The sequence below is a fragment of the Schistocerca gregaria genome, chromosome X (genome assembly GCF_023897955.1).
Source record: "Schistocerca gregaria isolate iqSchGreg1 chromosome X, iqSchGreg1.2, whole genome shotgun sequence".
Lineage (NCBI taxonomy): Eukaryota > Metazoa > Arthropoda > Insecta > Orthoptera > Acrididae > Schistocerca > Schistocerca gregaria.
Genome location: NC_064931.1, coordinates 613,781,019 through 613,798,972, shown reverse-complemented (window position 1 = coordinate 613,798,972; position 17,954 = coordinate 613,781,019). Strand labels below are relative to the sequence as shown.

General features: G+C 35.6%; 1 protein-coding gene across 50 annotated transcripts in view; it reads left to right on the top strand.

Moving 5' to 3' along the window:
- The window catches only part of LOC126299121 (twitchin), a 484,418-nt gene that overhangs the window by 95,623 nt on the left and 370,841 nt on the right, over positions 1–17,954 (top strand). For 35 of the 50 annotated variants that reach the window (XM_049990829.1, XM_049990822.1, XM_049990828.1 and 32 more), the window contains exons 6-9: positions 4,638–4,791; positions 7,761–7,964; positions 13,924–14,225; positions 14,801–15,021. In XM_049990829.1, the coding sequence (XP_049846786.1) occupies positions 4,638–4,791; positions 7,761–7,964; positions 13,924–14,225; positions 14,801–15,021 (881 nt within the window). The remainder of the gene's footprint in view (positions 1–4,637; positions 4,792–7,760; positions 7,965–13,923; positions 14,226–14,800; positions 15,022–17,954) is intronic. The other 15 variants (XM_049990863.1, XM_049990870.1, XM_049990869.1 and 12 more) reach the window with 2 other exon arrangements.

Genomic DNA, 17,954 nt, shown 5'->3' with positions numbered 1-17,954 from the left:
TATTATTTTGTACCAGATGGTAGTGCATGGGTAAATGTCCTGTATACATTTTGACCTTCAGAATCATACTTGTATGTGGAAGAGTGAGTAATGAAGAATCTCATCCCTCAGAGACACACCACACACATACATTATAAGTGACCCACCACTGCTTCACACAGATAACACATTGTCTATAGCCAGACAACTTGTCTAGCATAGCAGCATTTTCATTTATGGATAAGTGCATAGAGTTATGATTAAAATTCAGTGTACAAAATTAGATAACTGAATGTCATCACTTTCATATAACTTACCACAACTTGCCTATCAATATGAGCTGGGCATCAAAGGTGCCACACTGCCACAGCTGCTCATTTGCAAGTGAGGTAGTCACTGGCCTGCTTTGTGCCCTACATTGGCTATAAGAGCCACCCAGTAGCTGGAACTCACTGCCAAGTCCTGCTCCTGCCACTGCTGATGGCGCAGTGGGTCACACTTTCCATCACTGCCATGAGAGATCACTCAAACGCCAATTAAATATGGAACATAAAAAATTCATGCCTCCAGAAAATTTTAAGGCTCCATTGCCAGTCCACTGTGAATATCAAAACCTGTACAGAAGTCCCTGAGGAAGATGAACCATACATACAGGCAGAAAAATGTATATATGGGAGAAGAATTATGTATAGATGTGTAGATCCTGGTAATAATAATTTCGTGTGGCTCAGTGGCCTGAAGTAAGTGTTTAAGTTGGGCATCAATTGGCAATTCGTGTGTCCCTGACCAGTTAACCAATTGGGAAAATGGGGAAATATGACCCACAGCTAACTGTGGAATCCAAACCACATTTTGTTTTTGGCATCTCCACATCTACACATCATTGAGAGGTGAATGGTAGGTTAAAAAGCAGAGTGAAAAATAAGTGAGCAACCTGGAATATGATCTAACAACCTTTCAGTTTGTAGGTTAACTGCTAGCTGTCATGGACAGCACAGGTTTCACTCAAGCTCCACTGCTCTGTATAGTTACAACAGCTGTACCACTCAGTTATAATGGTATCATTTTCAAAGTTATTGGGGTCTTTAATTCATCATAGTTCAGAAAATTTCCATGAAATATTTATGAAGTTTTATACACAAACCTTCCTCTTGAATCAGTCTAAACTGGATCAAAGTTATTTGGGTCTTTAATTCACCATAGTTCAGCAAATTTCCATGAAATATTTATGAAGTTATATACACAAATGTTCCTCACAAATCAGTTTATCATTCAGTCAAAACAGGATCAAAACCATTACTGTTGTTCCTGAGATTAGCCTCAACATACAGACAGAAATTGAACATAAGGCAGAAATTGGAACATGGGTACAGACTGAAATTGGGACACCGGACTTCAGTTAATATATGTTAGTTAATTAGTCAGTCATGTGTTCCATTGATCAATTCTACAGTAACTGCTATGATGTGTAATGTGACAAGTGCACAACAAATAGACGCATGAATCAAGGTTCTTTTTTTGTTTAAAAAAAATCCTTAATTTTTTAAATTATCTATCCCATTTCATTAAATGACACAAAATGCAAGGAGTTGTCAAGGAGATATTACTTCAATTTATTTTTGAAACTATTATGTCTGTCAGACTATTATGTCTGGTAATTTATCAGAAAGTTTCACAGCAGCATATGTAAAGAAGATACCTCAACTATGTATGTAGGAGTCACCTCTTTGACTTATCAATTACAACACTGAGATGAGGACCTATACTCTAGTAAAACATCTGGCTTGTCTTATTACTTCAAATGTTCGTGACTGTGCACATGACATCAAGAATGTGGATGATTACTACATGTCAGTCAGTTACCACATGACACTGGCTGAATAGTATTCAGTTGAAAGCTCAAAAAAATTTAACCACTTCATGCAACATTGTTGAAAGATCGTACATTTTTGTACTGTGGCTGTTGTTTAAAAGTTTGCACCTGCTTGAGTTGAGGGAGTGAAGAAACATTAAAACTCATTAAAATAGATACATGAGTGGTTTAGAATCAGTAGCATGAACAGGGGATGAGTGTAATATTAATGACTTAAAAATAGTCAGAATAATTATGATAAAAAAATAGCCTTAAGCTTGAAGTGGCAGATGAACTGTTCATGTGAAAGCAGTATTGTACAAGTAGCCTTGTATTTGAAGCAAATGGAAATTGTACAGAAGTTGTCTCTGACCTATATCTTCCTTGCAAGTTCTCAAATTAGAAATATTATTCATGGAAAAATGAGTAAAAAATGTGATCAGGCTGTCTTAGTGTTTAGATATCAGTCACTATCAATGAGGTTTCTTACTAAAGTTAACAAGTGATATTAAATTATTGTATTTTGAGAAATAACTGTTTCAAAATGTTTAATAAAAAGGAAGTCCCCAATTATTTTTTTTATTTCTGTGTTCTGATTATTATAGTGTTTTGAATTGGTAACATACCACCCTCATGTGACTCAAATTCAAATGGTTGTTGTAGTTTTATCACAGGAATGTTTCAGTTTCTTTAATTCTGATTTAGGCTTATATTCTGAAGCTTTTGTTGTTTTATATATTTGTCAGTACATATTTTGAATGCAGCCTGTGTTATACCTTTTTTACAGTGTTGCAGTGTATAATTACACATGTCATGATATATTCAGTGGATGTTATTGGTTTGTATGTGTTTATTTCAATGTTTTGATCTTTCTTTTCAGGTTTACTAAGTAAACTGTTCCCTTTCATTTTCAGTAAAGGCTGTGTTAGAATTTTCAGATAAGCTATATTCATCTGGGAGATTATCACCAAATAGTTGTACTTATTTATTTTGTAATTTTACTCTTGCTATAAATTGGGTTGTTATTTTCCATAGGAAAATGTTAATTTATAAAAATGAATCAGTAGTAACAAGTAAGATAAAATTAAAACTCAAATACGCTTCTTTGTGATTATCAAAGCTAACATGAAAGGTTCTCAATTGTCTGGAGCTTGAAATAATGACACAACTTTCCATGTAATTTATAGGAATATGAGTATGAACCAGTAGCAGATTACTATAGGACAAACATGTCTGGTTCATACTCATTAACAGAACAATCTTTCATGCTGTTTTTTTTTTCATTTCATGATGAGTGTCAAAAGCTTTCATTACTAAGCTGTTCTCATCATCACAATAATCTTGCTGAGGTCACTCTTCGGCAATATTAATGAAATATATTTATATGGAAAACTGTTGAAACTGGCAGGTGTCACAGTCAGTGGTGGTTGGGGGTGGGGTGGGGGTGGGGGTGGGAGTGGGGGTGGGGGTGGGGGTGGGGGTGGGGGTGGGGGGTAACTGTGCTCAGGAAATCTATAAAAAAAACTGCACATGAATAGTGATGTTCATGACAGCTACATTTTATGATTTATCAGTTTCTGTCACATGTTTTCAGTCTGGCAAAGAGTATAACCTGGTCCTGATTTTGTATAATTTTATTACAAGTCAGTGAAAATGAACACTGTGGAAACAATAATAACTGTGTTTTGTACTCTAATCCTTAAATGTTTGCTGGCTGATTTAAATATGTTCCATAATATATGACAATTCCTAAGATCACAAAAATATTCTGAAAATGTGTTAATCACATTACTTTAAATTATTTATGGCTGTCAGGTGTTGGAAGGCAGCTGGCAACATTTTAAATCTTGCAAAGATCATGAAAATTAATACAAAATACATAAAATAGAGACAAATAAGGAGTAGATGTTCTATGAGGAAGGAAAATAAAATTTATTTATGGACTTCTCAAGTAATAATAGAACATCATAGAGATCAATTAAAGACTTGCAGTGAAAGATTAGAACCAAAATATTTCAGAAAATCTTGAAGGTCATCTGAGTATTACAACTTGGCAACCTTAAAACATGTTTCAAATTTAAAAATTAAACAGTGATGATAGTAAAGCAATTGAAAAATTTGAAAATTTTAATTCATTGCTCACATGTTTAATATAGCAATGACGTATACAGGATGCAAGATACAGATGGAAATCAACATGTGGTTTGAAATCAACATGCATTTTGCTGGCCACAAATGTAAAAATAACAACAGTATCTCATTTGATTAAGAAAATTATACTATACATAATTAACACAGTTTAATTTCCAAGACACCTGTATGTACAGTGAAGGAAACTGATATGAAGGGAACAATAAGGAAGTTCATACAATATTTTTCTATCATTTCACAGCACTATAAACAAAAATATAAGTACTTTGCATATCTTTTCATATTTTACAAAATACACAAATATCGGAGGTGGTAGGAAAGTTTCTCTATCTTCTATTTTTTGCCTGATTATAAGCAAATGAAAACTATCACTAATTTTCAGTTCTCTCTGTATAACATTAAACTCTTTTCTTTCTTGATCTTTCAGAAAAGCCTTCAGTCCTGTGGGACTATCTTGCTGGAACTGATGTAGTTTTTGTTTGTTTCTTTCTTTCCTTTTTCATTCTGTTTCTCTGTTTTGTTTATTTCTATCTGTCATTCTTTTCTTCTCAGAAAAACTAGTCAGGAAGCAAAAATTGCTCCCAGAAATGTGAAATTTTAGAGTTCTATTGTCAACTTCCTTAAAAAAAAAGAACTCATAAAATAGTCCGTTTAGGTTCCTTTCTCAATATAGGCGATGAAGCACCTGTACCTGAGGATGGAATCAAGCCAACCTTCACAGAGAGACCTGTAATAACGCAGTCAGAAGATGGTGCGAAAGTTACATTCGAGTGTCGACTTGTAGGAGACCCAAAACCTACTATAACATGGTAAGTGTAATCACACAACATTTCATATACAATACTGTGTTACTATTATACAAAGTCTTCAGAGATCTGAATTTAATTTTTGAGATAAATATCATTATTGTATTGGGCACCATATCCTTGAAAACACTTTGTCAAATGTATTATTATTTTTTTTAAATATTTAATGCCAATTTCTTGGGAATCATTTGTGTACTGGAAAATGGGATTGCGGCTTGAAACCTAGATTATACAAAAATAATAAAGTTTTGTGAAACACGGAAAAAAAAGGTTTCACTTAGCAAATACAATATAGTGTGTTTCACCAAGCACTCAGTTGAATCAATTAAAAAAACCACACACACAGTGAAAATATGATTTCCAAAAAAAAGGAAATGTGGACATAATGACTACATATAAAGGAACATGAATTTAAAGCTGTTGCCATAATGAAAAGTCAGACCTAAGAAATGTGATTATTCACATGCTGTTCCAAGATATGATGCCATTTCAACATGTTTTATCCCCATTTTAATTGTCATTTGGAACATAATTTAAATAGTACTATTCTTTAGAGGCTTTATTTGATTTTCAGTTACTGTCTTTAATTGACAAATAGGCAGTTATTTAATTGTATGTGCTTCCTACTTTTCGCTTATAACTGCCTCTTCTAACCACCACTTCCAACAGCTGTTATCTTTGTTTAAAATACTCCACTTTTTAGTCCCTGGATGTACTAGCATGCACAATCTAATTCTCCTTTCCTCCTCTGCCACAAGTACCATTTTCAATACCACCCACAAACAACAGAGGGAATATCAAACTCTGCGTAGAACAGTTCCAAGCCAAATCCCAAAGACATTGTTCTCCTCCTCCCTGAAATCATCCTTTCAAGCATTCCAGGAATTACTCACTTCCAGCATTGCCTCTCAACCAAGATCTGACACAGTACAGATTTATTGCAACCTTCATGGTGTGAACTCGTGATGAAGAAGAACCACCCCACTTTCTGCAACAGCAACAGCATAACCCCTTTCCCCAACTCAAACTAACCTCGCCTTGTAGAGCAATCTTCCTAACTGAAGCCCACATCCAAACCACAGCCCTTATAAAACCAACTAATAAACAACGTTACCTACACTTTGATAATGGTCACCCCTTCCACATGAAAAATTTTCTTTGCTACATTGTAGACATCCACAGAAATGTACCTGTTCCTCCACTGAATACCCCAATACCTTCACTGAAAACCTCTCCCAGGCATTCCTCTCCCACAGTTACTCCAAAGATCTTATTCACATATAAATCTCCTGGATAGTACACTTCTTTCACCCTTTATCTAATACAGTGTCCACTTCCAGAAAAACCTGTAATACCCCACTCACTCTTGTGATTCAGTAACATCCTGGCCTTAAATGCTTCAGCATATTAGTCTACCAAGGTTATGAATTTCTCAAGTCAAGCCCTGAAATGAGATCCTCAGTCCTGGTATCCTCCCACACCACTCATTGTTACTTTCTGTCACCCTTCCAATTTTCAAAACATCCTAGCCAAACCATATGACTTTCCCAAACCATTATCCCTAGCCTAAAGTTCCTACCTCTGCAATCCTTCCTATTGTAAATTACGTCCCACACACTCAGTCACTACCATCTGCTCTAGCCCCACAACTGATAAATACTACAAGATAAAAGGCAGGACAACTTTCAAAACCACACATGTAATAACTTGTAACTAACCTGCATCAATTGCACACCATTTTGTATGGGACTGACCACTACTAACCTGACTGAGTGCATCAATGGGCATAGAGAAACTGTCTGTATTGCAAATACCTAGTACCCAGTTGTTGAAAATTCTTTTCAGTTTCACTAGAGGGATGCGAGTGCCTGCTAAATCACACGATTTCCCTAAACTCCAGAAATGGGGACATGTCTTCTACCATATCCTTGCATTGACATACTTCTATAGGTCACATCTGTTAACGCATCCCCACTACCTGGTTTATCATTATTGTTTGTGCATATATTCAGTTCTCTTGCTCTAACCTATCTTTACTTCACTGTCCTCATCTCACCTGGACTTAAAGTGACACAGTGCTTACTAATGTGTCATCTTTGACCTACTCTGTGTAACATTTTCCCCTTCATCTTAGTCTACCGCACACTCACTACAGATTGGTCCCTCTCATCCTGGAGTCTGAGTAAGCTGCCCTTCCCCTTTCAATTTCTGCAACCTATTCCTCTGTTCTCCGTGAGGAAGAAATTGGCTCCTGAAGGTAAGCATTTACCAGAGATTCTGCCTCATAAAATTTTTTGACACCTACATATTTTAATGAGTGGTATATGTTTTTATGCTGGTGATCAAAAATTTCCAATTGATTTACAGACAATCCACATGGATTGTTTGTGGTATGTGGAATGACATTGATGAATACTATCTTCATTAGGAACAGCAATATATTGTTGCCACAATGTATGAGAAATTTTGACCTTTGTAGTGCTTACTGGATAAATTGGGCATGGGCAACCTTATGTGATCTGGGGGCCAGATTCAAATACTTTAACTCAAAGGGTGTATTGTCACGACATGACAAAAGTCCATAAAGTCAAAACTATAGCATCTGTGACTTCAGTGTTTATGAGGTAACACACATATATGAATTACACCCCTTTCTTGATGTGCCATATCAACAAATTTTGCATCAAATCTCTTGTTTTCTAGAAAACTTTTATTTTAGGTCCACACGGAATTTCTTCTGTGGGCTGAATTGAATACAGTTGCAGGCCAGATATGGTCCTTGGGCTTCCAGTTGCCCACCCATGCCATAGATGAATGATAAAATGCTCCTATTGACTTGTGCCTCCTGTTACTCTTTCTCCTGTGCCTGTGTCAACTAAAATTTTAATATGCTATTTGTTAATGCAAGTCTCAAAGTTTTGGTGTCGTAGAATATTTGTTTCATGAACCTTATTTTTTTTTTTGTATTAAAGGTACCATGGCAAGAAAATGATAAAGGAAGCTGGGAGATATAAGATGTCTCTTGTACAAGATCAGAAACTATATTATTTAGCCAGGTTAGAAATTAGTTCAGTGGAAACTGAAGATGGTGGTGAATACAAAGCTGTAGCAAAAAACAAACTTGGTGAAGGTACTGCTTCCATAAATTTGAATTTTGAAGGAGGTGATAAACCGAAGTAAGTATATTATTGACAGACACGCAAACTTCATAAAAGAATAACCCTTGTTTTTGCACACATTAACTGATAATCATATTCTTTAGTTACAAGACAATGCTTTGTTACTGCTCTCTTGTATTTTAAAACTGAATATGCTTCCTTGTTCTCTTACACTTATATTTCTTTACTACAGAAGAAATAAAGTGAACTAATTTGCCTGTGTGAAACTTTATTTAAAAAGCTTCCACTTCAAGCTAGCATGTAAAGTTACACATAGTGCTAAAAATTATACAGAGTGGCTGAAACTAAACTGACCTGAAAAGTATTTTCAGCATTTTGTGATAATAAAACTTAAAGAACTTAGCAACAACTGCATGTACATTAATTGTGACTATTTTCAGCACCTCCTGTAGGAGGACTTTTCTCCTGTCATTAAGTAGGGTAACTTCCTTCATGTCAGATTGGTATTTATTTTGACCAACCTGTGTCATCATAGGGGAGCTGTAATCATCATAACAGCTTTAAAAGATTATGCAATTCATCACATTTAAATCTGGAATATCTACATCTACATCTACATGACTACTCTGCAATTCACATTTAAGTGCTTGGCAGAGGGTTCATCAAACCACAATCATACTATCTCTCTACTATTCCACTCTCTAACAGCGCGCGGGAAAAACGAACACCTAAACCTTTCTGTTCGAGCTCTGATTTCTCTTATTTTATTTTGATGATCATTCCTACCTATGTAGGTTGAGCTCAACAAAATATTTTCGCATTCGGAAGAGAAAGTTGGTGACTTAAATTTCGTAAAAAGATCTCGCCGCGACGAAAAACGTCTTTGCTGTAATGACTTCCATCCCCATTCGTGTATCATATCTGCCACACTCTCTCAAAATACAAAACGAGCTGCCCTTTTTTGCACCCTAGTCTATTCTTAACAAAGCACAAATTTAGCCTGTGGTGTTACTGCTGATGAGTGTAATTGTTTCATTTGCACTTAAATTTCTTTCCCCAAACAACTTGGCACATTTCAACATTCCTGTCGATATGAACTTTTAAAAATTCAACTTACATGTGTGACTTAAAAAAATGGAAACAACATGGAAATTATTTTTCGAGGTAATAGATTTCTTCAATCATCTTCTTTTGTGCTACAATTAGTCCTTAACCAGCATCATTTTCATGAGCTGATAGTTCATATGATCCAGAGGAATGTCCATATACAAAGTAAATAAACCACTGTATGTGGTATCCAGAAGCTACAGACATTTTTTTCCCATTGAGACAGCTGCATTCAGTTTCTGTTGCCGCAACACCTTACAATAAGAGCTATGGGAACCATACATCTACACAAGAGTTGCTCTATACACAGCTATTAACATAATATATAAATCAAATTTGGAATGTGATATATGGTTAATATCTGGTAAAAATTAATTTAACACTTATTAGGTATGATTAAAAATTAAAATTTATAGTAAATTTATGCTCTACTGATGATAACCTTGTTATTATGTGTACCTTACACACTGTAGAATCACTTAAATCAGTAAGAGCAATGCAGTGAACAAATATCAGCACGTAAAAAAATAGGAGGTAGCTATAGTCTCACTATTTTGTCTCTTTAGGTGCTTTTTGACACTAGTCCAAACATGGTTTTTTTTTATAACTGAGCTTTCTTTTTCTGAACATTTTCCTATCACCATTTTTCTTATGCCTCACTAATATGTGCCTTACTTTTGCTTTATTGGTGTTTTTTAAATTCATTCTTAATTAGCTGTTCACATTTCTTCGACATTGTATTCAGAATCATAACATTTTATAACCACAAGATCAATACTTAATGAGTAATGTGTAATTCTCACATTTCAAAGGACCAAACAGGTGGTCTCATTTTCTAACCAATGAACTAATTTTTTGAAGTTTTCATAAATTGTAAGGAATATGTTCCACCTGCTACCGAGAGTTTAGCTCTCCGCCACCAATGAGTATGTTTTGTCAAGTCCTGTGATAAAGAATTGTGAGGCTTTTATGAATTTTATGATGCATTATCACTCATTTGTGTGCAAACATATATTTTGCAATCATTTTCAGTCTTATATTTTGACCATCATCTGAAACTTGTGTAAATTGTAAACAAGCAAATATATGATAGCTGTACATACATACATGAGGCAGTGCCTTGCTAATCAGTAAGCACTTCCATAAAATTGGCATTAGTTGTTCTTTTATTTCCCCATAAATGATTTCAGAAACAGATGATGAATTGCAAATGTTACAGTGTAAAATCTAAGGGATTATTAAACACACAAAATAGAATATATATGAGCCAAACATTGCCAAGCATAATGTAGTGTACAGTATTGCAATACATAGATAATGATTGACTTTTTAATCTAAAACTTGTTGCCAAATAAACATTTGCTATATAGCTGAATGATTGTGCATCATGAAATTCTGAAAATTTTCTTACAGTTTTGGATCACCTATTGTCTTATTACCTTGTAAGTCTTTTCAATCCTGTCTTCTATTACTTTCTTATGCTCCCTATGGTAGTAAAAGTTGATTAAACTGATGAATTCTGCTATTAATGATAATTTTTTTAACATCAAAATATTATAAAAATTGATTGTGCACTTCATAACTGATCTTTACCATCTACTAAGAGAAAAAAATGTTATGTTCACAAGATAGTAAGCTACCCTCCATGCGCCTGACAATGTACTATGCCATGAACATTCATCACTAACCAAACTGCAATATTTGAATTCTGAAACTGGTTAGCTATTTCAAAGTTTGGAATTTTGCATTCCCTTTTCGTTCATGACAGTTAATCTTTAGATGACTAAGGAGGTCCGATACTTCAAGTTTAGTTATTTTATCCACACATGCAAATTTTTCACTGTTATAAGTATTGTGTAACATATGTACAATGCCATTCAGTTTTAATTTAAAGCACAGTAGTAGCATCAAATATCTTTAGGATCATACTGCATCTGAAATAAATTGTACAGTTGCAAATATTATTCTTCACCACATGTTGTTAATGTTTATTGCAGATATATTTAGCTGAACTTCCATCTTATACTAAGTGCAATAAACAGAATATTGTCATGTAACTGAAGTGGTGAATCCTGTGGACCACAATTTTGTAAAAGACATAAGCATGGTTGGAAGTTCTTGTTGAATTTTTCTAGCATTCATATGAAGAGTCACTTGCTGTCTTGCACAACTCTTTCAAGTTTAGCATGTTGGTTATGACAAGAATTATCATGTTTCACCAATAAACTACACAATGAATATTCATCTGGCTGCACTACAGTCCAATGCTAACAAGGAACCCCTTGAGTGTGAAGTCGCAAATTCAGTCTTTGGTAAGGCTCATTTGAAAGTTTTGTGTTAACAATTATGGTGGGAAAAATATTGGCTGCTAATGACTCACCATACACATCTGGAAGGCAACAGAAAATAACTGTCTGGAAAGTGCAGAGATCAACCCTCCATGGGGTTTATGTATTTCACTTCACAAAATGGACATGGTCAACATTCAAGAAATGTTCAAAACAAACCATTAACTTGCACCATGAACACCAAATGAAAAATGGCATGTCACAGTGATCACAAAGGTTTGCACCATCAAGATCAAAGGCGAATTTCATGGGAATTACAAACCATGCAAGATGTTCAGCTAGGTATACAGTCTTGAAGAATGCATGTAGGATCATATTGGTGTAATGGGGTAATGAGAACTGATAGAATGTGATGGCATGCAACCGAATGCAGAACCATCTCTCGTGGAGCATATTGTGAAATTGGCTGTCCCTTAAGGCATAGCTGCAGACAGTGCAATAATATGGTTTATAGTCATGGAAAAACCAACCATCCAGAGGCTGAATTTGTCCAGTGCTTCCAGATGGTATGAACTGCAATATTACACACTTATCAGGAGGAACAGTTCATGCTAAAGGAGTATGATTTTTATACACAGACTAGGAATCAAGCTGAAGCAAGTTATTTTTAGCAGCTATTGGACAAAAACAGTGCTCATACCATCTAGTTGTATTTGACTTACGCCCATTTTCCCACGCTTGCTTGCTGTAATGTAAATATTCCATACTGCACTTGCAAGATCACTCACATGAGAAGGAATCGTAGGGGACAGAGCACCTCCAACTTCTCACAGCACAATAAATAACTTTCCGACCAATTTACATTCGGATTATTAGTCAACATAATTGTATATGAATGCATTAAGATATTGAAGTTAGTTGATCTTGAAACAGCTCCCTTGGTACCTCTAATTTCCAGGGTTCCTGTCATCTGCATTTCCTCTTCAAATCCTAATTGATTGGAATTGAAAACAAATTCTTTCCTGAACAATTGGATATGTTTATTTATCTCATCTTTAAATTTTTAGGCCGATTCCATAGTTTGCTGTGCATAATCAAGTTGACACTTTGTTTAAAATTTCATTATCTTACATTTTACAGTTCTGTAACACTGTTTGAAGTTATGCAACCATTCACTGCTTCCCTTGAAATCACCATAATCTGTTTTGCGTGCAATTTGACATGCATTATGTAGTAGGTCACTATCATGTACATTGTGTGAATTGGACCAAGCATTCGTCAAATCCGAAAACACCAGTTTTTATAACAAGTGCGCCTTTTTCTGCCTTGAATCTCTGTAGTTTTTCTTATGTAGTACACATTCATATTGCTGCAGACTTATTCAAAATCTGTTCATAATTGTTTTTTTCTATGCTGTGAATGATCTTATGTGTACTAATTATGTTTAGTACCTGCTCCTCGGGCAACAATTGGCTGTTACTGCATTTCACTGGAGGTGGGATTTGTGGCTCCCTGTCCAAAAAGGATGATGAACTACATGCCTTGATAATAGTTTCAGTATCACTTTCACTTGTTCAGCATGTATTGTCATCATTACACTCCTCATATACATTGTCCGCACAGTGGAGCATATATGAAAGCACACATTCCACTGATTCATCTTGCAGAAACACTAATATTTCATCTGCCACTTCTTTCTCATTCTGAAATTCCTTGGCTTCATTTCTGATGAAATGGCAGCTTTGGAAAATGTTGTTGTAGATATAATGCAATGTTTGCTTTGTTTATCATTGCCATTGCTTTGCTTTGTATCGACACCACTAGCACTGTAGCACTGTTGTTAGTTACTCATTGACTAAACAGTTCAACTATGCTCTGTAGTGTCATGCTGTGCCCACCATTGAATACCTCTGGTCCCACCCCCTGTTGTCATTAGCAGCCAGTATTGTGGTAGCACGGTAGATAATATGTGGGGCATCGAATGCCATAAGAATTGTTGTCCTTTTGTGACCTTGCACTCAAGGGGTTCCCTGTAAGACAGATTTGAATTTTGCAGGGCTGTAACTCAGACATGAAATAAATGAACCTTACTTATTTATTAATAATTCCTTAATTATTGTATATAACTGATACAGTGATTTTTTTCTGTGTATTAGCAGTCAGTGATTTTTCATGTTTTGCTTGAGAAGAGAGAAATTTCAAGTTATTTAGTTGAGATAAAGGTTTTCATTTTGGTGTGAAATATATCACTACTAAAGTCAGGCATCTGAAATTTGTCAACAATTATATCAGCTGTGCTTGCTATCTGCTCATTAGCCAGATGAGTGGGTAAAGCAGTCACCCAAATATCTACTGAAAATGAAGTGCATAATAACACAAATCAATATTCATAAATTTATTTCATTGTCAATTATTTGTAAAGCTATTGCAAAATTGGAGACTATTTTTCATCTTTAATAAATCATCTCTGCATGAGAATTTTACTTTTGCAATATCATAAAGCTTCATTCACTCGTTAATTTCTGTGTTTTGCATCACAGAAAGTTAATTTTGCTGTTGCTTTTATACTTAAAGTGCTTTCAATGCATCACATGCAAATACATTTCTTTTGTTTTTATCAGGATTCCTGATGGAAAAGCTCCTCGTTTTCCAAAGAAACCAACAATACGTCAAGAGGGCGAAGTGTTAGTTATGGAATGCATATTAGAAGCAAATCCTGTTCCTGAGATAACTTGGTACCAAGGTTCCAAGATAATTTCAGATAGCAACCGTGTTCGTATGTCTCGGAAAGCTACAGGCAAAGACACATATCTGTTGACACTAGAAATTTCCGGTCCTACGAAGGAAGATGGTGGGAACTATCGGTGTAACGCCTTCAATAATTTTGGCGAGAGCAATGCAAATATTGCATTGAACTTCCAAGGTATGCTAACATATACATGAAGAAAATGACAGTGTACCAGAACAGTCAACTTTACCAAACTCCTGTGTTACTGAGTACTGATAGTCTCTTCATTGTTTTTTTAAATTTATTTACTACATTATTTTCATAGTATGCTGCTGTAACAGTCTTTAAATTGTTTCTTATGTTCAGTTGTCTTCATTGGAATGTGTCTGCATATTTTTAGTTACACATACTTTTCCAAAGTGAAATTTAATCTTGATAATGCCCTCCTTTTTCTAGTTTTCAGTTGATAATGTTCGCTCACCCCTGGATGCACTGCAAGAAGAAAAGAAGCCTGTTATTGAACCCAAAGTCCCCATTGCATGAGTTCTCCTCCCATTTCTCCTTGATGGTGTGTCAGACAGCTGGTATTCAGAAAACTCTTGTGTGACATCTAATCTTAAAATTTTCCCTCTTGTTCTGTGTATAAACTGTCCCGTGTATTCTGTTGTGCTTGCTGATTTTTTGTGTGTTTTCAGCAGTTTACTACATTTATAGCTTATGCACTTAGTCAAATTTTCATGGGTTATGAACAATTGCGATTTACTTTATAGGTGGAGATGAAGGTGGATTTGCTCCTTCCTTCATAGAAAAGCCAAGAATTATTCCAAATGAAACTGGCACTCTCATCACAATGAGATGTAAATGTAAAGCAAAACCAAAGCCTCAAGTTACTTGGTACCGTGGAACAACAGTTATCAAAGAATCATCTAAAATTAAGATACGGACTGTTGATAAAGAAGAAGATACCTATGAACTCACTCTGGAGATTAAGGTAAAGAATACTGGTATTAACTCGTTAATTGAGCAAACTGAGAAGATACCAAATTGTGACTTTTTTTCTAGGCAGTGTTTGAGGACATTTGTGTTGAGAGGTTTCTTTCAACAAACATTAAAACGGGGATGATAGAATAAAATTGACTTGGTAGGCATTGTGCTTTCCCCAGCACAGCCGTTGTGAAATTGTTAGTAGAGCAACAATTAATGAGTGTGAAGCAAGTGTGTGTAACCAAATAGTATACTTTAAGGCACTGAAGTTTAAATTGGTATGAGCTCCAAATATGTCTGTAGCACTTACTGAAGAATAAAGCAGTTCTTTGTAATCCAGCATCTTGACTTTTTCCTAAGTCTCATCATAAATCTGGTGTATCTATTAACTTAAGTTTGTGTGGATAACATCGTCAGTGGACAAACTAACAACATGTAGGAGTAATTCAATGTTTTGCTTGTTCCACGATCACAGTTAAATTTCTTTTTCTGATTGTTACCCAATTAATTTTTAGACTTATTCATTGCCACCAATAAAACCAGTTCGGAATTTAACTTTCGTTTTGCTTTCTAACATAATGACATGCGATATAATAGAGAACTGCTGTTAATGAAACTGCTTAACTTGCAGATAATGTGTTGTAGCATGAATTAGAAAGTTGATAGCTCATAACAATAGAGCAGTTTATTTTTGGAAAATACACTGCCGGAAAAAAAAGTTGCAGTACCAAGAAGGAGCTGTGCGACATAAACGAATATTGGTAGGCTTGTTTCTGCATCTGACAGATGATGTCTAATCAGATTTTGTACCAGTTGAATAAGAGTGGCACTAGTAGGACCACTATGAGGATGAAAATCAATGCTGGCCAAAGTGGCCGAGTGGTTCTAGGCGCTACAGTCTGGAACCACGCGACTGCTACGGACACAGGTTTGAATCCTGCCTCGGGCATGGATGTGTGTGATGTCCTTAGGTTAGTTAGGTTTAAGTAGTTCTAAGTTCTAGGGGACTGATGACCACAGAAGTTAAGTCCCATAGTGCTCAGAGCTATTTGAAAATCAATTTTACTTTAAACGCACAATGTAACAGTTGCGAACATTTGTTACCTTTGAGACTGGACAGGGTGAGTTGATGTTAGTGATGAATGCCTTTAAGGCACCAAAGATACTATTATCAACATCTCAATGAGTTTGAGTCAGTTCATGTAATAGGGCTGAAATTGGAATTTCCTTCTGTGATAATGCAAAAAAATTCGGTAGGAATGTAGCCACTGTACATGACTGCTGGCAGCGGTGGTCACAAGAATGTATGGTCGCAAAAAGAGTGGATTCCTGAAGGCCACATGGCACTACCGAGAGGGAAGAGTCTCATGATCAGCAAAGGGCTCTGGCACATTGTACTCCAGCAGCAACTTGAGCAATAGTTGCCACCACAGAGCCACAATGAACTGTTACAAATTGGTTGCTTCAAGGATATCTCCGAGACAGTGACCTGTCTACGTGTATTCCACTGACCCCAAACCACCACCATTTGCGGCTTCAGTTGTGCCAAGTGAGAGCTCAAAGGAGATCATGTTATAGGTCTGTTGTGTTTTATGGTGGAAGCTGGTTCTGTCTTGGTGCCAGTGATGGCCATGCGTTCGTTAGGAGCGGCCAGTTGATGGCCTGCAACCAGCCTGTCTGCATGCTAAACAGACTGGACCTACACCAGGAATTATGGAAGGGTGCAGTTTTCTATGACATCAGGAGCTCTGCTGTGGTTATCCCATGCACCCTGACTGCAAAACAGTACATCAGTCTGGTGATTCGACCTATTGTGCTGCCATTTATGAACATTGAGCACATATGGGACATCATCAGACAACTCCAGCATCGTCCACAAACAGCATTAACCATCCCTGTGCTGACCAATCAAGAGCAACAGACATGCAACTGCCTACTACAAACTTACATCCACCACCTGTACAATACAGTGCATGCTTGTTTTCATACTTGCATTCAACATTCTGGCATTTACACCAGTTGATAATGTACCAGCATTTCACTTTTGTAAAGGCTTTTCCCCACTTACATTAACCTGTTATCTTGCAATGTTAATCACTTAAATATGTTACCTAGACAAATGTATTTCTAAAATTTCGTTACTGTACATTAATTGTTTTTTGGAGGAATGGTTTTCTTTTTTCCTGTCATGTACAAACTTCTCAGTCCATAAGATGTAAACACTGAACATAATTTCAAAATTTTGAGTCACTGAACAATAAAAAAATGACATATTGTCACAAGAAATGCTGAAGTTATTATTGCAAAATGTCTGAATTATTGCCTGTTCTTATAACTTACACTGTCGCTAACAAACAGTCAGAAAAAAAATCTTGATTCTGTAGCAAAAGTTTGAATTATTCTAAGTGCTTGGGTTCATTTAAATGGATTGAAAGTAATTGTTTCAGAAATCTATTTGATAAATCCAGAAATAAACAACCAACATACCAGTATATTAAAACCGGTCATAACTAAGAATGTGGGGAAGAAGTTGATGATGTAAAAGTTATTGTATTAAAATTAGACAATAATTTAGGCTGGAATAGGTATGTTGTTTCTTGTAATGTTAATTAAATATCTGTATGTTTATGGGATAAATATTATCAACTGCTTCTGGCACCAACACAAGAAACGTAACATACCCTAACTGATACAGTGATTCCTGACTTTGAGTTGCCAGTCAGTGATGTTTCAGGTTTTTTATCAGTTTGTTTGACAATAGACAAATTTACAGTTACTTAGCTGAATTGCAGGTTTCATTTTTAGTTTGTTGCAAATAGAGATTATTTTCATTTGCCATGAAATACTTCTGGATTGTAGACCACATCAAGTTGTAAGATGTAGCAAAGTTTCAGGCACTATTGTGAATTCCTTCATAGAGATTCTCTGAAGACAAATATA